We start from the raw sequence: 24,328 nt of genomic DNA on the forward strand, positions 1-24,328 counted from the left end.
CCACACTGAGTAGAGGACTTATGCTTTTCTTTGTCATTCTCTTGCTTCTCACGTATTTAAAGAACCTCTTTTTATTGCCTTTTATGTACCTTGCTATGTGTAACTCATTTTGTGCCTAAGTCTTTCTGATTTTGTACCTACATGCTTGAGCTATGCTTTTGTACTCCACTTAGCAATTTGTCCATGTTTCCTTTATTTTGTAGGATTCCTTTTTGATTTTCATGTAATTACAGAGCTCCTGATTGCAGTGGTGCTGGAACTGGGGGTGCTGCTGCACCCCTGGCTTGAAGTAGTAATAACAAACACCAAATACATGGTTTTCAATCCATGATCAACACCTCACTATAAAAATTGTTCCAGCACCCCTGCATGATTGGCCTTTTACTATTCTTCCCATCTTTCCTTTATATCTGGATAGTTTGCAGTTGTGCCTTTCATATTGTCTCCTTGAAAAACTGCCAGCTGTCCTGAACTCCTTTTCCCCTTATGTAGGCCCATGGGAATAAAAACTACCAGTTCTCTGCATTTTGTAAAGTCTGCTTTTTTAAAGTCCATTGTCCTTACTCTACTGCTCTCTCTACTTCTGTTCCTTCTAATTATGAAATTGACACTGAATTTCATTGTGCTAATAGAACCAAGTTTTAGCTAAAGTAAATACAGGCTTAATTAACATTCAGTAGATAGCTGTATTTAGTGTTTTAACCGTTGTGCTTAATGTATAAACACTGTACAGCAGTGGTCACCAAACCATATACCGTGATCGACTGGTTGATCCTGGAGTCTCTGCCAGTCGATTGCGATCTCTGGTTGCTAAAAGTCTGGCAGCACAGCAGGACTAAGGCAGGCTCCCTGCCTGCCCCAGCCCCATGCCACCCTTGGAAGTGGCCAGCACGCCCCCATGACCCCGGGGGGTGCGGGAGGGCAGGGGTCTCTGTGCACTGCTCCTGCCTGCAAGCACCACCCTCGCAGCTCCCAATGGCCAGGAACGCACCCCAGCCCTGAGCCCCCGCCTGGAGCCTGCACCCCAAACCCCCTCCTGCACCCCAAACTCCTGTCTCAGCCCTGAGCTCCCCCCAGAGCCAGCACCCCAAACCCTCTACTGTACCCCAAACTCCTGCCCCAGCCCTGAGCCCCCTCCTGGAGCCAACACCCCCTACCTCTCCTGTACCCCAACACTCTGCCCTAGCCTGGAGCCCCCTCCTGTACGCAAACTCCCTCCCAGAGCTTGTACCTCTCACCCACCTCCTGCACCCCAACTCCCTGCCCAAGGCTCAGCCCAGAGCTCCCTCCCACACTCCAAATCCCTCCGGCCCAGCCCAGAGCCCACACCCTCTCCCGAACCCCTGCCCCAGCCTGGTGAAAGTGAGTGAGGGTGGGAGAGAGCGAGCGATGGAGGGAGGGGGGAATGGAGTGAGCAGGGTGGGGCTTTGGGGAATGGATGGGGCATTGGGGAAGGGATCCTTGGTTGCACTTAAATTCAAAAAAGTGATCTTGTGTATAAAAAGGTTGGAGACCACTGCTGTACAGCAATTACTGGTACATCCATTTGTAAGACTCACCTCTCTCCACAACAGTTGGTAGAGTTCAAAGGAACAATAACAGGTTAGGTCAGTGACTGCAGCGTGATACTTTGATAACTATTTTGCTTTCATTTATATAGCTTTCCCATTTTTTCTGATAGCTCCATAAAGAAGTACGTATGGAGGCTTATTTTGGAAGCAGACTGGAAGTAACTTAAAAGGCTGTCTGCTTGTTCAAGGGAATGGAGTGGAACACATTATAAAAAAACCTTCCATTTGTCCCTTCCTACTGTAGTTAAAATTTGAGTGGACTAAAACACTTGAAAATATTTCTCTGCAGTCCAATAAAAGATATTTTGTTTACAAGTTTTATATAAAAATCTTAAATGACAATAGTTCTCGAGTCAATTCTCTGCACAGTTCAGCCAGCAGTTATCCCTGCAAACCTTGCCCTTCAGCTGCACCTTGTGGGAGGGGAGCCAGACTGCATACTCTCACAGGAGCAAATAGGCCTAGCAGTCTGTTGATAAGAGGACATCTTTGTTCCTGGTGCTAAATATATATTTTTCCCACGACCATGCTGATCACTGCTTTAATCTTCCTCTGGAAATGAAGGGCCCCAGCAGAGTAATGGCAAACAGACTCCACCATGTTGACTCACTCAATATTGATGGGTTCTGAACTTTTGTCTGTGACAGTCAGAATACCTATATTTGCAATCCGACATTATGTTGCCCTTTCACCAAGGATAATGTGTAGCAGATGGAGGTAAACTGTACATGAGAAAATAAAACTGTGCTATATTTTATTATCATTTTAATCTGTTTGGATGGTGGGTTTTTTTTGTTTTGTTTTGGCTTGTTAAAATATGTATAATTATAATAATAATACAAATAAATAAGTATGTACAACCAGCACGTAGCTCTCTGCCAGTGATGCATATGTTACCTCTGTGCAACTCTTATCTTTCCATCTGACAAAAACATTGTGTTCTTATGTAGGCCTTTAAAGTGCCATCTGTTTACAGACTTTTCTTCTGAAACATTTATTTTAGAGTAAATTAAGCTCTGTCTGTCTGGTTTGTCTTTTTTTATAGTGCCCGTCTTCACCATATCTAAGTGTAAATTCTTCCAATTGTGTAAACTCCATAAGGCCGTGTAAAGTAGATATATTTGAGTGTGATTGATGCTAGGAACGGGGCAGGTCCATACTTAGTTTGCAGGCTTGTGTTATACAGATGCTTGGACTTGAATGGGAAAGAAGGCATGTGAATGAGTTCTCCTTTCCAACTGTGGATCCTGTTCTTCTTTTTTGTACTCATCTGGTCACAAAAGTAGGGCACTCACAGTGAATAATATAAGCATTATCCACACAGGAATGGAAGGAAGGATGTTGTGGAGGCTCTTTCCATTGATGAGTGTGTGGGTATATTCTTCAACTTGATGGCCATGTCATCAACACATAGACCTGCAATCTCAGTGCATGTTGACCATTCAGTCTTCCCACGGGGCTGGCACTGCCATGCTGGACTTCACTTGCAAGTGTCTGAAGGCAAGGCAGTCAGGCTTTGCAGAGTCCCAGACCATTCCTGGGAAGCTGCTGGGCTGCTGCTTTACTAGGGAACTTCCCCACTCAGGATTTCAGTTTGCTTCCATGGATATGGTACTCAGTTGTGCCATAGGGTTGCTTCTTGTGCCATGTCACAGACACTGTTAGGGACATCACTTGATCTATATGTGTAGTAATTTCAATTTCAAAAAATCCCTGCCAGCGGGGTGATTCAGTTTGGGGGCTTAATCAATAGAATATATAAATTAAAAGCCTTAGAAGAAAATAATCATTGCTGAATCTAGTATACATGCATGTGTTTTCCCGAAGTGATTCATGGGAGTGATAATAACCACCTGCAGTGCTCTAAATCACCTTAAATTACATAGATAAATCATGCTTTTATGATTAAGTCTACAGTTATAATTTCATATGCTTTTGAAGAGTATCCCACCTATCAGGAAGACATAATCTTTCTCAAACCCATTTGCTAATAAGATGTGAAAGCTGTGTCATAAATATGTTATGTAATACATACCTGACTTATAATCTCTGATCCAGAAAAACACTGGGATCAGTGAACAAAACAGTGATCTTTCAAAGCAGGCTGTATGGGTAAAGACTAATTTCCCAAGTAACAGGAATTAGTCTCTTTGCAATTGTGGAGTGATGTGTCAGAAATTGTATTTAATTTTGCTGTAGCAGTTTGAATGATTGCAGATCTCATCCCTGATTTCTTAAGATAATACGTGCCGATTTCTTAAGATAATAACAGTGAGAGATAAAAAGGCAGCTTTTAAAAAGTGGAAGTCGAATCCTAGTGAGGTAAATAGAAAGGAGCATAAACACTGCCAAATTAAATGTAAAAATGTAATAAGAAAAGCCAAAAAGGAGTTTGAAGAACAGCTAGCCAAAAACTCAAAAGATAATAACAAAATGTTTTTTAAGTACATCAGAAGCAGAAAGCCTGCTAAACAACCAGTGGGGCCCCTGGACGATCAAGATACAAAAGGAGCACTTAAAGATGATAAAGTCATTTCAGAGAAACTAAATGAACTGTTTGCTTCAGTCTTCACGGCTGAAGATGTTAGGGAGATTCCCAAACCTGAACCGTCTTTTGTAGGTGACAAATCTGAGGAATTGTCTCAGATTGAAGTGTCACTAGAGGAGGTTTTGGAATTAATTGAGAAACTTAACAGTAACATGTCACCGGGATCAGATGGCGTTCATCCAAGAGTTCTGAAAGAACTCAAATATGAAATTGCGGAACTATTAACTATGGTTTGTAACCTGTCCTTTAAATCAGCTACTGTACCCAGTGACTGGAAGATAGCTAATGTAACGCTAGTATTTAAGAAGGGCTCTAGAGGTGATCCTGGCAATTACAGACCGGTAAGTCTAATGTCAGTACCGGGCAAATTAGTTGAGACAATAGTAAAGAATAAAATTGTCAGACACATAGAAGAACATAAATTGTTACGCAAAAGTCAAAATGGTTTCTGTAAAGGGAGATCGTCTCTTACTAATCTATTAGAGCTCTTTGAGGGGGTCAACAAACATGTGGACAAGGGGGATCCAGTGGATATAGGGTCCTTCGATTTCCAGAAAGCCTTTGATAAGGTCCCTCACCAAAGGCTCTTACGTAAATTAAGTTGTCATGGAATAAGAGGGAAGATCCTTTCATGGACTGAGAACTGCTTAAAAGACAGGGAACAAAGGGTAGGAATAAATGATAAATTTTCAGAATGGAGAGGGGTAACTAGTGGTGTTTCCCAAGAATTAGTCCTAGGACCAATCCTTTTCAACTTATTCTAAATGATCTTGAGACGGGGTAAACAGTGAGGTGGCAAAGTTTGCACATGATACTAAACTGCTCAAGATAGTTAAGACCAAAGCAGACTGTGAAGAACTTCGAAAAGATCTCACAACACTAAGTGATTGGGCAACAAAATGGCAAATGAAATTTAATGTGGATAAATGTAAAGTAATGCACACTGGAAAAAATAACCCCAACTATGCATACAATATGATGGGGGCTAATTTAGCTACAACTAATCAGGAAAAAGATCTTGGAGTCATCGTGGATAGTTCTCTGAAGACATCCACGCAGTGTGCAGTGACAGTCAAAAAGGCAAATGGGATGTTAGGAATCATTAAAAAAGGGATAGAGAATAAGACAGAGAATATCTTATTACCCTTATATAAATCCATGGTACACCCACATCTTGAATACTGCATACAGATGTGGTACCCTCATCTCAAAAAAGATATATTGGCATTATAAAAGGTTCAGAAAAGGGCAACTAAAATGATTAGGGGTTGGAATGGTCCCATATGAGGAGAGATTAAAGAGGCTAGGACTTTTCAGCTTGGAAAAGAAGAGACTAAGGGGGGATATGATAGAGGTATATAAAATCATGAGTGTGTGGAGAAAGTGAATAAGGAAAAGTTATTTACTTATTCCCATAATATAAGAACTAGGGGCCACCAAATGAAATGAATGGACAGCAGGTTTAAAACAAATAAAAGGAAGTTCTTCTTCACTCAGCGCACAGTCAACCTGTGGAACTCCTTGCCTGAGGAGGTTGTGAAGGCTAGGACTATAACAGGGTTTAAAAGAGAACGGGACAAATTCATGGAGGTTAAGTCCATTAATGGCTATTAGCCAAGATGGGTAAGGAATGGTGTCCCTATCGTCTGTTTGTCAGAGGGTGGAGATGGATGGCAGGAGAGAGATCACTGATCATTACCTGTTAGGTTCACTCCCTCTGGGGCACCTGGCATTGGCCACTGTTGGTAGACAGGATACTGGGCTGGATGGACCTTTGGTCTGACCCAGTATGGCCGTTCTTATGTTCTTATGTTCTTCCTTTGCTTGAGGCATTCTGATCATATCTCGGAAGTTCCACATGATATCCTGTGTAATGTGTATTTTGGAAATACAAACTCAGACTTGGGAAGTTTTGGGTCATTCATTTATTTGTTTTAAATACAGGGAACTCCAAGCATTATTTTGATGAAAACTCAAAATCGATTAATTGATCAACATCTTAGTTATAATGTGACCTGTTTATATGCATCCAGCATAGAATTTGTTTCTGTGTTTACGAACTATGTCATGGACTACTTCATTATTAGTTTTTTCTTACTGTTAAACCTCCACGATATTAGGAATTTGAATTTACAGCTGAAACATATGGCTTAGATAGGATACATTAATTTGCATCACAGAGAAAATAAAGGCAAGGTAAATAAGCATTTGTTTTCCATTTTGTTTTACAGGAGGCAATAAGCTGAAGAGCCAGCATTTTCGTTTGAACTGGGCCTGGATCTCTTTAGAGAAGGAATATTATTTGGTAAATGAAGACTCTAAATATCTAGATGTTGTTCTTAAGCGGAGAGGTTACCTGGGAGAAACCTCTTTTATTAGTAAGTTCCAATCCTATAAATTACTTCTGAGCCATAGACCAGCAAGATTAGCAAAATGTGTCACAATATGTTACCTTCATACTGTTTGGTACTCATCCAGCTAGGTACACTAGAAGGAATATTTATTAGAACAAGGTTCTTTTGTTCAAATAATTGTATGTTTCATTTAAACTAAGGCACAAAATCAAATTATACATCAGTTACTGATAGTTTTATGTCCTTTTCGAGTCAAAAAACAATCTTTAGTAGGAATTTCCTTTTCAACAGTAACCACACTGGATCTTTCATCTATACATTTTCTGATTTCTGCAGCAACTCATCGTTGGTTATAGCTGCAAGGGACCCAATCCTTCTCTTTGAATTCAAATATAGAAATTCTCCTGGCTTGAATGGGAGCAAAATAAGGCCATATATCTTTACAAATAAATTAGGTTAACAGGGTTGAAATTGGGGCTCTGAAAGGGCCCCCTTGATCCTAATTAGTTCCCCAAACTCCTTTTTCATATGAAGTAGCCTTTTAATTAAAAAAATACTAAATTTGATGCATTATACACTGAAAACTAAAAATGCTTAAACTAAAGAATGTGCAGTAAAAATGGTGGTTTTATAAATTTGTGCATTTTATGCATGTTTATCTGTGTTGTGCACAACACACTTGTAGAAAATACCTCATCTATAGACTCCGACCAAATATCCATTAGCCCACTGAAAGGAGCTGTGATTTCTGACTCTGGGATGAATTTTTATGGAACTTACTTGGAACATTTGGCTCAAGTTAGTATGAACAGGGTCTGTCACTCAGTGCACCTGATGAATGAAAAGAACAAATTTGCCGTTTTGCAATTCCATTTGATACATATTTCCAAAGAATTGGCCACAGTATGGCATCAGAGAGGATAAATTGTGTGTTGTATCTACCCATAATTTTCCTTGAACTTTGTCATTACAAGACTGAGAGTGTCAAATGCCAAGATTTGAGGGGAAGTTTCTCTAGCTGACTTTGATTATTAATGCTAAATATAAAACAGCAACAGTTAACATCAGCAGTTCCAGGCTGTGAAACACTTTCTTTTTTGGATGGGGCAGTTGGCCTGATGGTTAGGGAGAGGGCTTGTATTGTCATGTGGAAAGTGAAAAGTTTATTTAAAAAAAAAAGTTGCCCTCTGATTTTATTAGTTTTAGTCCCCAGTTACGTTGCTTGTGAACAGTTATCAACAGTCGTCTTTTAAGCAAGGTCTTAAAACTAAAGGAGAACCTGAAAAGGTTCTAGTTTGTAAATGCTCTCAAGTTTCCTGAGACAGAAAAGTTCAAAATGGACAAAAAGAATTTGCTAGGGAATATTAACTGAAATACAATAAAAACATTTTAATTACATAGATTTTAGTTTATGAACTGGAATATAAAATATATTTCAGAAGCTTGTTGGTTGGTCGGTCAGATTTTCCAGCATTGAATTTTTATCAATGCTCTTTGAGACAAAGTCAGCACTTCTTTGTCAGGTAGAGCATTTATTGAAGTCAATGGGAACTTTTCTTGATTTGATTTGATTTAAGGCTACAGAATTTTAGCATTTGTTATTGACTGGACAGTATATTCAAAAGCACCTAAGTGACCACAGGCCAGATTTTCAAAGATGCATATAGGCGCCTAGCGAGATTTTCAAAAGTGCATAAGGGGAGTTATGCACCTAACATGCTTTTGAAAATCCCACTAGACACCAGTCAGCATCATTAAGTGCCTACATACTGCTACAAATCTGGCTCTTCAGTGCTTTTGTAAATGTTACTCTCTGTCTCACACATGCATATGCACATACACTTCATAGTCTAAGACTGTTTACTAGTGGAAAGGAACTGTCAAACTGGGATCAGAAAGCTTTTTAACCATCCTTACAATTATTTGCATCTGCAGTTGTGTTTTGCATGAATTCATTTGTTATTGAGTAGCCTTATTTGATTAACCACAGCTAAACAGGTAAGTTTAATTAATAAACTTAATTACTGAAACTTTTCAAACACCTCACAACTTGAAACTACCTTTTGTAATAGTTACAATTTGCAGAATTTGCCAAATGCCTTCGAGGATAATGATTAACAATACCTTTTTTATAAACAATTATTTCCATACATAGGAGCTCCATCCCACAACAGCTGTACTTCAGCTCATTTCTAGTGTGCTACACCTGTGAGTGATTAACCATGAAATGTTATTCAACAACTGGGAAATAAAAGCATTCCATTTGTAGCCTGCTCATCCTCATCAGTCATGATAACGAACTGCAGTAGGATTGAGAGTTTAGCAGAATCTATATTTTCTAAGATGTAGTGGGTACTGCAGCATGTCAAGAAAATCCACAGATTGTCCATTGCTTTCCATTTTTATTCTCTTTTTACTCAAATTAAAACGAGCAAAAACTTTATGCTCTTATACTTAACTTAGAGTAAAGTTTATGCAAGAATAATTAATACAAAGCTCAGTTGTAATTGTGCAACATGGGAAGAAATTTCCTTTCCAGTCCACATATTTGATCTCAGTCCTACTACTCTGTACTTTCTATGCATGTGGAATTCCCCAGGATGTCAATGGGAGTTTATGCTCATAAGGAATTGATATGCCATATGAGTTTGAGAGGAGAATATTTCTGTATTAAGATTGTTGATTTGCTGATTTGTGGATTATGTTCTCCTGCCATCTACACTACTGTAAATCCAGACTAACTCCATTGACTTCAGAGATATTATGAGTGAGGTAAATCAGGTCAGAATTCAAACTTGTCTTTTTAATCAAATTGTTCCATTTAGATGGAAATGAAAGGACATCCTTGGTTTATAGAATAGATCATCTATAAAGGAAGTGTTGCAGCGGATTCCTAGGTTAAAGCCTTTCTTGGTATGTCTACACAAGGATAAAAAAACTGCAGCTGGCCCGCGTCTGCTGACTAAGACTCCAGAGCTGAAAAATTGCTGTGTACCTGTTTGGGCTTGGGCTGTGGTGGAGGGTCCCAGAGCTCTGACTCCAGCCTGAGCCCTGAACATCTACACACCAATTTTTAGCCCCAAGCCCCAGAAGCCCGAGTCAGCTGACCCAGGCCGGCCACCGCTGTGTCTCGGGTCTTTTCTCCTCATGTAGACATACCCACTAGGACCACAAGTGGGAAGGGGGGGGGAAATGGTTTTAATCATAGTCCCTCATTTATTCACACCACGAAACCACCACAGTGTTGCATGATTTTAGCATGACTGAAGCTTCTGCACAACAGACTTTCCAGCCTACTACACTGTGACTGTTCCAAGTCACTTCTTTTCTTCAATGGAAGGTACATTCACCCACAAAATGTAAAATAAGTTACCCACATGAACTCTGACTCTAACATTAACTGATCTGAGCAGAAAGTAGAGTTTGGGATTCATACATAACAGAAAGTTCATATCGTCCCCAATGTTGTATAATACTTATGGAAAAATTCAATTACTGTCTACAAGATCGATCTTACTGTGGAATACAGTATAGAACTGTTGTTTGAGTTTTGCTTATATTCTGGAAACTTGCTCCTTGATCAATCTAAATGGTCTCCAGAATCATATATAAGAGAGGACAATGAAACAGCTTAAACAACCAATTGCCACCTCAAACGTGGCCAGTCCAACATTGAGAAAAGATTGAGGACTAGTTTAAAAACAAGAGCTGTTGGGGGAAAAAATTCTTCCCTCAATGCTACATTTTTATTTTTACAAAATGAGGGATAGGGTTGGGTGGTCGGATGGTATAATCCAAAAGGAGAAGTATCTTGAGATGATGCTGCCAGTGCCAGCAGTGCGGCGAATCCTGCTCGCGTTACTCACCTGGACGCCACTGGCTTTGTGTGTGTGTATATGTGCATGCCCACACGCATATGTGCAATGTTGTTCTCTGGTAGCTGAGTGACTGGGGAGACTGAGGGACTTATTACTACTTGTAACTAAGGAGGGTCTACCATAGTTCTAATTTCCTTTTCTTTAGTTCTGTATTTTTGAGCCGAAAGAGTAGGATTCCATTCCTGGCTCCCCAGGCATATGTATTAGGAATTAATCTACATCAGTGGTGCCCAAACTTTTCCTGTCATGCCGCCCCTTACCAATAGTGGAATCTGTCCAGCCCCCACCCCACTGCTGCACAGTTGGCTTAGCAGCAGAGCTGGGGGCAGAACTGGGTATGGGGGAGGAGCTGTGGCTGGAGGAAGAGCTGGGCTTGGGGCAGAGAGGGAATGAGGCAAAGCTGGGCTGGGAGTGGAGAAGGGGGGAAGTGGAGCTACAGTTGGAGCTGGAGCAGGGCTGAGGGCGGAGTGGGGCTGCGTGGTGCTCCCTACCACCCCCATAGAGGCTGGCGTGGGCCTCACTGTGGGCCCCCCTGAATGTTCCTCCAGCCCCCTTTGGGGGGCATGCCTTACATTTGTGGGACCACTGATCTACGTGCTGCAGACAGACACAATAACTGTATACAAACCACACACACTGGTGTGTGATTAATTGTATATAATAGTTGTGTCTATCTGTAGCACATAGATCAATTAAAATGTGAATAATTGAATTGATAAGGACTAGTCCCCGGAGCAGAGTGAGCAGTATTTGATCTTGTCATTAAACATGAAGAATTCACACATACTGAGTCTGTGAACAATAAAGAGATGCAGAGTTTTCCCTAAAGACAGAAACCTGTCTTTTTTTTGTTGAATCCATTTATGTTTAGTGGGATACCGAAGAAGAGCATCTGTTGAGGAGCTTACATTCATGAAGATCCGTGTTTTATAAATAAAGACAACAAAGAATTTGGATTCTAGCCCCAGTTAAATCCAAAGACAGCACTAACTCTTTGCCTATAAGTTTAGGAATTGTTTTGAGAGTATAGTCATAAAGTTTGTCTCCTGTGCATTTGTTTTGTAGAACACAGTGGGCAGCAAACTGTTAAGACAAACATTAACATATTATCCTTTACCAGCCATGCTGCTGTGAACTGATGTGATCCAGCAATGACCAGCATATGCATTAGGAATTGCAGCAAGTAGGCTCATTTTCTTCCGTCAGTGTTGCCAGTGATTCGTGGTCGATCCAAGAGGTGTTGAAAACTGCTCACAGTGGATGAGGAGTGAGAAGGGGGGAAAAAGTGCTATCACATTCTAGAACCTCACACATATCTCTGGCTTCTGGATCTGCTTTTTTTTAAATTCCAATTCCCTCTGCACTGGCAGTATTGATACATTTGGACGCTGAAATATTAATCTTGCACAGGTTCAGGTCAAAGCACAGGCAGGACTTAAACTGATTGGAAGAAGAGGAAAAACAGTTTAAGTCCCTGATTCAGCAAGGTACGCTTCAAGCACGAGTAGTCCCACTGAAGTCAATAGGACCTGCTTAAAATGAGGCACATGTTTAAGTTCTTAGCTGAAGCAGGATCTAAGTGACTCTGTTTATGACAATTAACTTGGCTACGTACTTCTTTTTTCTTTCAAAGAGCAAATGCTACATCGGAAAATAATATATAATAACAGGAGTGCTGGAACAATTTGTATAGTGGGGGTGCTGAGAGCCATTGAACCAAACTGTAAACCTTGTATCTGATGGAAACCACTGCAAGCCAGAACCCATAGTTCCAGCACCTATGTGTAATAATAAAGCACAAGTTAAGGAATTTTCTTGATTGGTTTAAATTGTTATTGATATTGGCTAACAGATACTGATTTTATTCAAAGAAGTAACAATACAAATTTGTCGTCTGACCTTTTCAATAACAGTATGTGCAAAATTTTCTGCCTCTGTAAAGTGAATTCAGTTTAGTTTCTAAATCCTTTGGACTCTGATTCTAACAAGGAAGTGATTCCAAGACTGACCGGCTGGTTAACTTGAATCTGACTAACCTAATCCTGCTGAGTGTAATTCCAGGATAAGAGTGCAAAAGTTGTTAGGGGAGGTTCTTATCCCCCTTTCCTGTCTCTGTATACAGGGTAAATGGCTTGGAGTGGCAAAAGGGTCTTCAAAAGCTCTGGATCTGGCAGGGGGAATCCCCCCATGTCAGAAGTGGGAAAGACAGCCACAAGTTGTATTTTGAGGACCTCCTCAGAAACCCTGTTGTGGGGGGCATTCCTGTGGTGGAGAAGAGGGCAGAAATATGTGATGGAGACAACTTTGACAGGCTGTCTAATTTACATTGAGGTAGCCCAATCTCAGGAGGGCACAAAGATGACTTAAAGATACCTCAGACCCACAGTTTCCTGGGCTGCAAGTTCTGTGTTTTTTCTCTAAGGGGCACAGTGCTGAATTTCATCCCTCGGCTTTGCTACCCGATTTTGACCTGAGTTATCCATGAAAAGTTTGAGATTAGTGGTGGCCATTATATAAAGGCTGAAACAATCTGATGTCACAGCAAATATAGTTATTGTAGTGAGAATGTCACTATATTTCAGATTTCATAACCATTCATTGTCATTTCCCGTGTTTAGTTGTTCATAACTTCCCCAAACTTCCATCTTTCAAGCTAAAATTTTCCAGGCTTGGTCTCTGCCTGAAAGTGGTAAATGGTTTTTTGAAAGTTTCAGCAAAAAGGGTTCAGGCATTTTTGTGTAGCAGAGAATTAAAGAACAAAAACAAAAAGTTATTTTAAACAACTATGTAACTGAAATGTCCTGGGGTAGAAAAGCTGACATTTAGCCTGGAAAGTATTGAATTTACCAGCAGTTGGTTTTGATTTGGGTGACAGTAGCCAACCTTGGTTAATCTGTGTTTACCTGTGCTGGATGTTCCAACTCAAATTCTGAAACAGAGTAACAGGGTTACGTTGGGTGGCTCCTATGTATTTCTGAAGATTTACCCAACAGCCTAAACCCTGCAGATACCCTCTGTTGGGAAAAGTGTATATTTTCTAAACTATTATTTGGTAATGGGAAATCAGTAATTATTATAGTTCAAACAGGAGTTAATTCAGGGAAGTTCTATGGCCTGTGTCATATGGAGGTTAGGTCACTAGATCATAACAATGGTTCCTACTCACCTGGAAATCTATGAATCTGTGTATGACAGAAAAATAGAATTGATCTGTTGTTAATGGTCCTATTTTCTGTTTTTCTCAACAGGTATTAGCACTAAAGATGGAACTGCTGAGAGGGATAAAGACTTCAAAGGAAAAGCCCAGAAGCAGGTGCAATTCAATCCTGGCCAAACCTTAGCTACCTGGAGAGTGCGGATTTTGAGTGATGGTGAACATGAGCAGTCTGAGACCTTCCAAATTGTGCTTTCTGAGCCTGTCATGGCTGTCCTAGAGTTTCCTGAAGTGGCTACAGTGGAAATTATTGACCCAGGAGATGGTAAAGACATTTCAAAAATGTTGTTCTGAATCTGTAGACGCAGCTGCAGAGAAAACTGTAAGAAAGGACTGGTAAAGTGATTCCTTCAATATTACATTTTTGAGGACAGATTTAGGTATCATCTTGATGTTTTGTCAGAGGTCACATTCAGCTTTGTAGTTCCTGAGAACCTAATGAATGTGGTGTGTTTTTGTGTGTAATATATTTTTTCATGTCTTTACCCTCGTTTATTAGTTCTGCATTGTTTTATTGTGGACTTAATAGAGCTGCTTTTGAGGCTCATAGTCTTCCTAAACCTTTTAGGGTACCCTTTCCAATCAAAATCCATGCTCTCAGTAGTGCTCATGTGCTAGTAGGCATCTGCCTGCCTTGTAAGGTCAGGCAAAAAAACCTTAAACCTTCTTCAAAGGTATAATTAGTGGAGTGCACAAAGGAAATCAGCTTAGAGAAGTAGAGAAAAAACTCTGCTTTGTTGTTCAATATACTTAAAAAGTGTAACCTGATGATGTTGATTTTATCTCATGTATATTTACCTTATACTAAACAGTGAAATAATTTACACACCAACAGTGGCCTCCAAAGGTAGTTCTAAATTCAGAAACCACTTTCATTACCCCAGAATTAAGTAAATCACTCACGATTTCATTAGCTGAATGCGTGACTCTACCAAATCATGCTGATTAGCTCAGAAGACATCTCCTATTTCCTCTAATAATATTTCCAGCTAACGCAAGTTGCTCAGAGTTTAGTTAATGTTCGCAAATCCCTTTAAATATGTAAAGTGCTACATTAGGTATATCTGGCTTCAGTTTACATTGTAAGCTCTTTGGGTGCTACTGTAGCTTCTTTTTCATCATAATAAGCAATTAGGCATTATTGAGCCAAATTCTAGCCCAAGCTGTTCCTTCAGCACAGAGGCTTCAGCATGATGTGCCTGCAACCCTGTTTCTCTGAAACAACATTTGCCTTCTGACTTCAGGGCTGGTGTTCCTATGGGAGTGAGAAATACCTCTCTAGAGCTGAATTACAATAGGGGAGATTGACTGGGGTGCATGGACCAAGATAAGCCTTCCTGGCTAATGCTCCTCAGCAAAACATACTATTTTCCCTGTTCCTCCTCCCCACCCAATCACACATGGAGTAAGGGATGGTCAAGCCCCTTCAGTGACACTTGAGCCTCCCAAATAATATAAAGATCTGCTCCATTTCCTCTTCCCTCCCAACTTCAGAAGTTCTGCACAGGTTGCTGCTGCCCGAGCAGGGATTTATGGGAGAGAAATAGCATTAGGGGTGAATGTACAACTGGTTTATTTTCAGGGATACATTTGACAGCTGAGGTGTCAACAATAGATAAAACAATAGTTGAATGTAGGTGAGGAGAGAAGCGATAACAAAAGCATGTGCTGGAGTAGCAGCCCTACTAACATTTGGAGGTTTTGCTTTTGAACTGCATCCAGACACTTGAAACAAGTGGTCATGGTCACAGAAAGATGTCAGTAAGGAATCTTGAGAGAAGCAAAGGCTGGAACAGCCTGTTTTCTATGGTTCTTTTCAAATTAACACTTGAAGGTGGCTGGGCAAGAAAAAATGTGTCCAGCAAATCTTTTTCATTTGCTAGTTTCAGATTTAGAATATATCAAACCTGGGGGTTATCTTGCATTCCTGTTTAGTTACAGAGGGCAGCACTGTTTGTAGATCAAGTTCAAAATTAAATACAGTATGTTGAGGACATGGAAATGACTAAGCATGCAGTTCCTATAATCACCAATGGGCGCTCTAGCAGGGTTGTGTGTGGTCCTTAATCAGTGCCAGCCCTCAAGATTTCATATGGTAAGAGGGGGAACCTGGGACTGGTTTGGCAACTGGAGGGTGCGGGGGGAAAGGGTTGGTCTCTCAATTCATCTTTCAAAATGTTGGTGGATCGTGTGTACAGGTGATGACAGGAGTCAGTGTTAAAACTCCCATTTACTGAAGTGGTTCAGAATTAGGCACTAAATAATGAGACCCTGCTGAAAGCTGAGCCAGACCTTAATAAGTGCGAAGTACTGTTGTGTTACAACAGGAAGGTTTTGAATAAAGAAGAATTTTCATATGCTAATTCTAGAGAATATAAACTCAGTCAGCCATGAGCCTTAGGCAGCTATCATAACACTGAAACACATAGGCCATTTTCCCAAAGATTTTTGCGACCTCCACATGTAAGATTTGTTAATTTGTTGTGTGCGATTTTAAACAGTATAGTTACATAGTCATGCAAAGACAGGATGCACAAAACGTATTGCATCTTTAACATTTTTTCCATAGGATAGAATTTTTCTGCATTAATTTATTTCCACAGAAAAAGAGAAATCAATTCTTTAAAGATTAAGCTGGTATTACTTTAAAACTAAAAGGTTGATATTTTTCCATGGTCTTTTTTGTCTTTCTGAAATAATGAAAGTTAACAGATCTTATCAAACCAGAATTACAGCATTTTCATAGCAGTCTTTTAACCTTCTCTCATGCCAGCAGCATTTTCCAATTGCAGAAAATGCGTAGTGGGACATCCTTTCAAATAAATCACATTACACTTTCAGGAAATTGCTTACAAAAAATTCTGAAATAACCAAATAATTGGCTTTGAATAGTCATCTAAGTTATACAGAATCATTACAGCAGTTGGATTTTAAAATATGGAGGTTGTTTGGTTTGTTTGTTTGTTTTACCCTCTATATTAAAGTAACCTTGGTAAATTACAGATAATCTTTGTTGAAATTGTAAGGGTGGATGGATACTCTGTATCCACAACTATCTATTTCTCTTAAGTTTCTGATGGACATAAGAAAATAGAATCGGAAATCCAAAGGCACCATAAAAGCCAATGGCCTTTATAGGAATATAGAATAACTAGAAGTTTTTGTTTTCAGATTGTGCAGTATTTTATTTGCTTTGTCTGAAAAATAGGACCTGACATTCTTACGCTTGATGTTTTTAAGAATTCTGCAGAAGTAGAGAATGCTAAAATAACTTTCAAAGCTAGTGGTGAATTTTTTCCATCTTCCCTTCTGGCACCCAAAAGGAAATAGCTAGCTTTAATTAACAGAAGATACGTTCCCAGCCAAAAGAGAAAAACTGGTTACAAGAAAAAAATATGCCTGCAGCACTTATTTAGATAAGAAAAAGGAATTCCAGAGAACATGAAAGAGACGTCTTATTTTTTTATATATGTAAGCCTAAAGAGATAATGGACATGCCCAAATCCTAAATGTTTTACAGGCTTTTCTGTGAGTTCACACTAATGGCCAGTTTTCTTTTGAAGTCTATGTTTTGGTTACACAGTTTCAGAAAAATCAAACAAAGAACAAAATTAGGGATCACTCGTCGGCTGGTATATTTATAACTTCTTATAAAATCAAATTATTATCATCTTTATATTATAGCACCACATGCTAACCACTGTACAGAGAACAAAAAGATGATCCCTGTACTAAGGAGAATACTACTTCATATAGTGTAGAGTCAAAGTGAAAGTCACAAAGGACCCAGTCCTGCATCTTAAGCACCCCAGATGCCAAAGGACTCCAACACATGTTTTGTGTGTGCAAAATGAGCAAGAATGGTCTTAACAAACTTCTGTCAGAGAGGAGGATACTGAAATGATTGTGTGATCCTCAGTGGTGAACCTTTCCTGGCTAACAACTAGTAATAATAATAGTCTAGAAATACTAAAAGAACTTGGATAGAATTCTGGATGCCCATTGGAGGACCAGTCCTTCAAACCCTTACTGACAGGTGTAATGGTAAATCATGTGATTTGTCCCATTACAGTGATTAAATCCCAGGAAGTGGAACTACTAATCAGTAAGTGCTTAACAGTGGTTCTCAAACCGTGGGTCGGGACCCCAAAGTGGGTTGCAGCCCCATTCTAATGGGGTCGCCAGGGCTGGCATTAGAATTGCTGGGGCCAGAGGCTGAAGCCAAAGCCTGAGCTCCACGGCCCAGGACTGAAGCTGAGGCTTTTGGGTTTGGACTTTGCCCCTCTGCTCCCTCACCCCTACCCAGGGTGGCGGGGCTCAGATGAGCTCAGACTTCGGTCCCCCTCCTGGGGTCGTATAGTAATTTTTGTTGTCAGAAGGGGGTCACGGTGCAATGAAGTTTGAGAACCCCTTCCTTAGAGCATCTGGCCTTGGTTCTGGCTTTCTTTTTGGCTGCAAAATTTCACATAACATTTCACTATACCATTGAGAAATGAGTATTTTGTTACATTGAATTTATGGGAGGGGGAAACTTCTGGCTATTTCTCCTGTGACTCTTTGAGTATATAAAATAACACAAATAAATATGTGTGATTTCTGCAGAATCAACCATTTTTATTCCTCAATCCACATACACAATTGAAGAAGACATTGGGGAACTGTTCATTCCTGTCAGAAGAAGTGGAGATGTCAGCCAGGAATTGATGGTGATCTGCTATACACAGCAAGGTAACAGAATCTAGATTAAGTGAAAATAATAACCAAGGCTAAAATAATTATTATTTCTGTCTGCAGAATATACAAATAATTCCCAGCACTGGTAATTATTTTCTGCTTGTATAGTTTCTATGTCAATTGGTAGTGCTATTCCTCTTCACTTTATTTCTTAAACTGTTCTGTGTGTTGTTAAATAGATGCTGTGTTCCATTATAGAAATAGTTGCAGTTCATTGATCGATATTCCTTGCCTATTTCACAGGGTCTTGTGTACAGTACCTAATGTCTGGAAGTAATGTCAGTTATGTTTTTTGAGATCCTCCAGATGAAAGATTCTCTACAGGTAGTATGATAGTAGACGTAGTCTTTCCATTTGACTTCATTAAACAGTGATAAGCTTTTAAAAAATGTTGTTTGAGCTGATAGAGCTTTCAAGATACAGCTGTGCTTAGCATAGCTAAGTGCATAGTTTTTATGACAGAGAGAAATATATTTTGGCTTTTTTTCTTGAGTATTACAGGTTTCCTCTTCTTTTTAGTGAGAAATTCTAGTATTTATAGAAACACCACAGAATGCCAATAAAGCAGCAGAACCACTATGGTTCTGCCTCAAAGAGGCCTGAGGTCTGGAGAGGCTGTGCTACAAAGCTGAGCTCCAGGAAGGTTTCTTTATTGATGTTTGTAAAGAAACAATTGGATGGAAACCTCTTTAGAAATAAAAATACTACTTATTATTATTCTTGTTTCTGCTAACCACCCCTCTGTTAAGCCTTTTGTGCGCTTATTTTGGCTAGCTATTCTTCTTCCCTTCTAAACTAGATTTGTAAACAGTAGTCTCCTTTTTGGTATCTGCAAATTATTTTCAGGGATCATATGTTCACTTTGATACTCAGTGGTTTGAGCATTGGCCTGCTAAACCCAGGGTTGTGAGTTCAATCCTTGAGAGGGCCATTTAGGGATCTGGGGTAAAAATTGGGGGTTGGTCCTGCTTTAAGCAGGGGGTTGGACTAGATGACCTCCTGAGGTCCCTTCCAACCCTGATATTCTATGATTCTATGATACCTAAATAACATAATGTTTGAAACTCAGGTCAGTAGACAGTTAAATTATCTATATTACAGCAGCAAATAATTGCAGGTCCAATGTAGAGCCCAGAGTTGTTTGCATCTGCAAAATAATGAGCACGAAATAGGATGTGTAATTTAGGGCCTTTGTATATAGGTGTCTCTTTTTATTTTATTTTTTTATTTTTTCCCTGACTAGAGCTGTCCCATGTTTTTCCATCAAAATGATTTTCAACAGAAAATGTGGTTTCTGCACCAAAAGTTTTCAGTTTTCTGTTGGGAAAATTAAAATGAAATATTTCATTTTAGGTTAGATTGCCCTGAATCGAAATACTTAGGTTAGTGGAACTGAATCAAAACGTTTCATTGTGGCTCTGTTTGAAAAGGTGAGCTGTTGCAGTGCATTGTGGGATATGTTGTTCGGATGATTTATGCATCTGTTCTGCCCTCTGGGCTGGGCTCTTTGGCCAGACTACATTTCTCCTCTGTGAAGTACCGTGGTCTCTCCTCTAACTGAACCACCGTGGTGCATCGTGAGAGATGTAGTTCAACCAGGGAGCTCATCCCATAGGGAGGAACAGGAGAATGAGGCACCAGGCAGCTCATCTTAATACAAGTCAATGCTGAACTGAGCTGTAATGAAACATCTTGGTTTAGGAATGTCCAAATGTTTTGTTTTGTTCAAAATTGTCAAAACAAAATGGTTCAGCATTTCTGAATCCATTTTTTAAAACTTTTAATTTGATGAAAACTTTCAATATTTCAACATTTTGTCCTGAATTGGAATAAAAATAAACATTGGAAGAATTTCCCAAGGGACAGAAGTTCCAGCTTTTAATTAGCTCTAATTCTGAAACTGGTGAGACCTTTGATGAAAGCTACTTGGTTAATTTTTTGCTTGTAAAACCTGAGTGGTTAGCTTTTCGACCGCATTTTTCACCTCATGATGTAGTTTCTTTACACTATGTTGAGGTATTTGATGTTAAAGCCTGTAGCTGAGCACATTATGAAATGCTTTTTCAGTACAATTATAGCGCATAAGCTTAAAACTTCTCTCACTCACTCAACTGCCTGGCTCTTGCAAACCCAAGAATAATTACATATGGCTCAGCATAGCTGAAAGGTTGGAGATCACCAAATTAAAGGCACAGAAATGGAGTGGTGTTTTGAGATACTCACTTATCAAAAGAAATCTGGGTAGTAGGAAAGATTAATGCTTTTTGTAGATGACCTTGGATGCATAGTTGTCAAGCTGGGAGAATTAAATTAAGTGTATCTGCAGCTTGTAATGAAATCCTGAAAGCAGGGCACACACTGCAACAGTGCTGGTTACCTAAGTATGCCTTTTCCCCTTATTATTGTTAAATATATGTACATTTACCAAGTTCACCTCTTTCAAGTACAGTACAATCTGCTGACTTTTAAAACAGAATATTTGCGAAAAGCCGTAACACCTTGAAAAACATTTTCTTCTTAACCAAAAGTTTCTGGGCTATGTTGTGCCCTTGAACTGTGCACAACTCCCAGTGATTGACATGTTAAAGTGACATGTTAAATTGCGCTGATTAAAACCTCCCTCTTTTGTGTAACGCCTTATTTATTGGCAGAAATGTGTAATATTTTGTAAATACATTTGTGGAATAGTTTCTCAGCAGTTGTACTGGTTATTCCATGCGAAGTTAGGTGGCCAAATGTTGAGTTGAATTTTAATCTTTTTCACAACATTGGTATGTGGATATTACAGCAGTTTCCTATCTGGAAATTCCAAAGAGATATAGTTAGTGCACACTTGTTTGGGAATGAAAACAAAGAGTGCCAGAATTTGGTTCTAAAAGGATAACTGGAGAGGATTAATGCAGGGCTATCTCAGCAGTGACTTTATAACATTTTTCAGATGAGAGAAATTGTTATATTTTATCAGTTCTGTATCATGGGCTTCTTCAGTCTTGCCAGCAAACAGAAAAAAACAGAGAAATGAAAACTATTGTTCCTTGTGCTCATTAAAACAAATAGAGTTTGCATTAGTTGCCATTAGGACAGTTTTAAGACCATCTTCTCACACAGAACATAGTCCAGTTCAAAAAAATCTCATTTGAGCTCACTGATTTGTCATTAGTCAACTTGTTCTGCTATTAAGAATTGTTTATTTTGTACATCATAATAATACCAATGTAGTATTATGGTAAATACTAAAAAACAAACAAATTCTGTAAGAGATAGCAACCCTCATGCTTCACGGCTTCACTCTGCCTTTGACTATTGGGAAAATTAGAAGGAAACTTTCCGTGGGACAGGCGATCTCCTAACTGCCTATTTCACTGTTTCTTAACACCTTTCTCAGACTCAGCTGATACTGGCATCTCTTGGAGAAAGAATACTAGATCTACCATTGGCCTGATCCAATATGGCAACTCCAGTGTTTCTTTGTACATGCATTTAATGGATACTTGTACATACTTTGCAATGGATGCATCTTATCAGTCTAAAAATAAATAGGAATAAAAATGGAAAGCTAAAGAGAATACAATTCAACCTTAGTAAGGGATTCTTTAAAATATTACAGGTGCTTATTTACTTCTGTCTCACAGGAACAGCAACTGGTACTGTCCCAACGTCTGTGCTGTCCTACTCAGACTACATATCCAGGCCTGAGGACCATAACAGCATTCTCCGCTTTGACAAAGATGAACGAGAGAAAATGTGCCGTATTGTCATCATAGATGATTCCCTGTATGAAGAAGCTGAGACATTTGATGTTCTGCTGAGCATGCCGATGGGTGGAAGAATTGGTTCGGAATTCCCAGGGACTCAGGTTACTATTGTGCCTGACAAAGACGATGGTAAGACTTAATTTATCAAGATGGTATTACCAGTGAGGGACAGAAATGGCATATAATATGGCCCTTCAATCATGATGTAAGATCTGGGTTTACTGGATTTCCTCTCTCCCTCACTTGATTCAAATGCATGATCATGGCCTTCAGAAGTTTTGAAAGCATAATTAGGGGGATAGTGATTTTTTTTTAAATCACTATCCCCCTAATTAAAAGTCAGTATTGCTATTTTAAACTTCAAGAACATGCAATCATTGTAAAATTAGCTGAGTATTGGAAGCTCACCTTTCCACTCTGACAGATTTCACAATTTCTGGAGGGTGTGATCTGGGAGGTCACACCGAATGGAAATCGATGATGAAATCGATGATGCTTGTTATCCACGTTCCTTACTCTTTCTAGTTAAGCAAAGGCTGCTGCCTCCTGATAATCCAGAAGAGTCTAGTTCTTGTTACAAAATATGAATACAATCCGTTGACAAATCTGAAGTCAGAATAATGTTCATATTTTGTATCAGGAGACCAACACAATTAGATGCTTTGTTTCTGGCCAGAGTGACCCATGGCTCTGATGTATTGCTTTGAAAGGAGCAGAACTTTGTTGATGGGCTAGAGATCTGTGGCAGGAGAGGTGTAGGGCTGGGGAGGGGGTGGGGAAAAATATTGTATTCTCTCCTAGAGAATGCACACTAAAGCTAATGCTGCCTGAGGCAGCAGCATCTTTTGTGCAATCTCCGTAGCAGTAGAAAGGAGTCCCAGGTAGCATATTACAGGTAACAGTCCCAGTCCTTTAACGGACTCTGCCCTGAGCTCAGTGAGTTTTAGGGGCTTGCGTGGGTCGAAAGCCTTTTTCTCACTCAGGAGGATTGTTCTCCTGGAAATTCTGTGAAAGGAATATTGTGGAGTTCTCTAATTTCCAGTAGAATGCTTTTTCCTGTCAGGCTGTGATCTGGCCTGCAGTTAGATCATTGTGTCTACTAGAATTCTTTGAGGGAGTTAACAAGCATGTGGACAAGGGAGATCCAGTGGATATAGTGTACTTAGATTTTCAGAAAGCCTTTGACAAGGTCCCTCACCAAAGGCTCTTAAGCAAAGTAAGCAGTCATGGGGTAAGAGGGAAGGTCCTCTCATGGACTAGTAACTGGTTAAAAGATCAGAAACAAAGGGTAGGAATACATGGTCAGTTTTCAGATTGGAGAGAAGTAAATAGTGGTGTCCCCCAGGGGTCTGTACTGGGAACAGTACTATTCAATATATTCATAAATGATCTGAAAAAGGGGTAAACAGTGAGGTGGCAAAATTCGCAGAAGATACAAAACTACTCAAGATAGGTAAGTGCCAAGCAGACTACGAAGTACAAAGGGCTCTCACAAAACTGGGAGTCATTGTGGATAGTTCTCTGAAAACATCCACTCAGTGTGCAGCGGCAGTTAAAAAAAAAAGCTAACAGAATGTTGGGAATCATTAAGAAAGGGATAGATAATAAGACAGAAAATATCATATCTATCTAAATCCATGGTATGTTCACATCTTCAATACTGCATGAAGATGTGGTCGCCCCATCTCAAAAAGGATATATTGGAATTAGAAAAGGTTCAGAAAAGGGTAACAAAAATGATTAGGGGTATGGAACAGCTGCTGTATGAGGAGAGATTATTAAGACAGGGACTTTTCAGTTTGGAAAAGAGATGACCAAGGGGGGATATAATTGAGGTCTATAAAATCATGACTAGTGTGAAGAAAGTAAATAAGGGAATGTTATTTACTCCTTCTCATAACACAAGAACTAGGAGTTCACCAAATGAAATTAATAGGCAGCAGGTTTAAATCAAACAAAAGGAAGTATTTCTTCACACAATGCACAGTCAGCCTGTGGAACTCTTTGCCAGAGGATGTTGTGAAGGCTGAGACTATAATGGTTCAAAAAGAATTAGATAAATTAATAGAGGATAGGTCCTTAAACGGCTATTAGCCAGGATGGGCAGGGATGCAACCCTATGTTCTGGGTGTCTCTAGGCTCTGATTGCCAGATGCTGGGACTGGACAACAGGGGATGTATCACTTGATTATCTGTTCTGTTCATTTCCTCTGAAGCACCTGGCTTTGGCCACTGTCAGAACACAGGATACTTCTTTGGTCTGATGCAATATGG

At 39.6% G+C, this 24,328-nt stretch overlaps 1 protein-coding gene across 1 annotated transcript in view; it reads left to right on the plus strand.

Moving 5' to 3' along the window:
- Positions 1 to 24,328, plus strand: part of FREM2 (FRAS1 related extracellular matrix 2) — a 210,521-nt gene that overhangs the window by 97,358 nt on the left and 88,835 nt on the right. The window contains exons 3-6 of the mRNA XM_077806636.1: positions 6,351 to 6,497; positions 13,600 to 13,830; positions 18,168 to 18,293; positions 21,932 to 22,183. Coding sequence (XP_077662762.1) covers positions 6,351 to 6,497; positions 13,600 to 13,830; positions 18,168 to 18,293; positions 21,932 to 22,183 — 756 coding nt within the window. The remainder of the gene's footprint in view (positions 1 to 6,350; positions 6,498 to 13,599; positions 13,831 to 18,167; positions 18,294 to 21,931; positions 22,184 to 24,328) is intronic.

This window comes from Eretmochelys imbricata, chromosome 1 (genome assembly GCF_965152235.1).
Source record: "Eretmochelys imbricata isolate rEreImb1 chromosome 1, rEreImb1.hap1, whole genome shotgun sequence".
Taxonomy (NCBI): domain Eukaryota; kingdom Metazoa; phylum Chordata; order Testudines; family Cheloniidae; genus Eretmochelys; species Eretmochelys imbricata.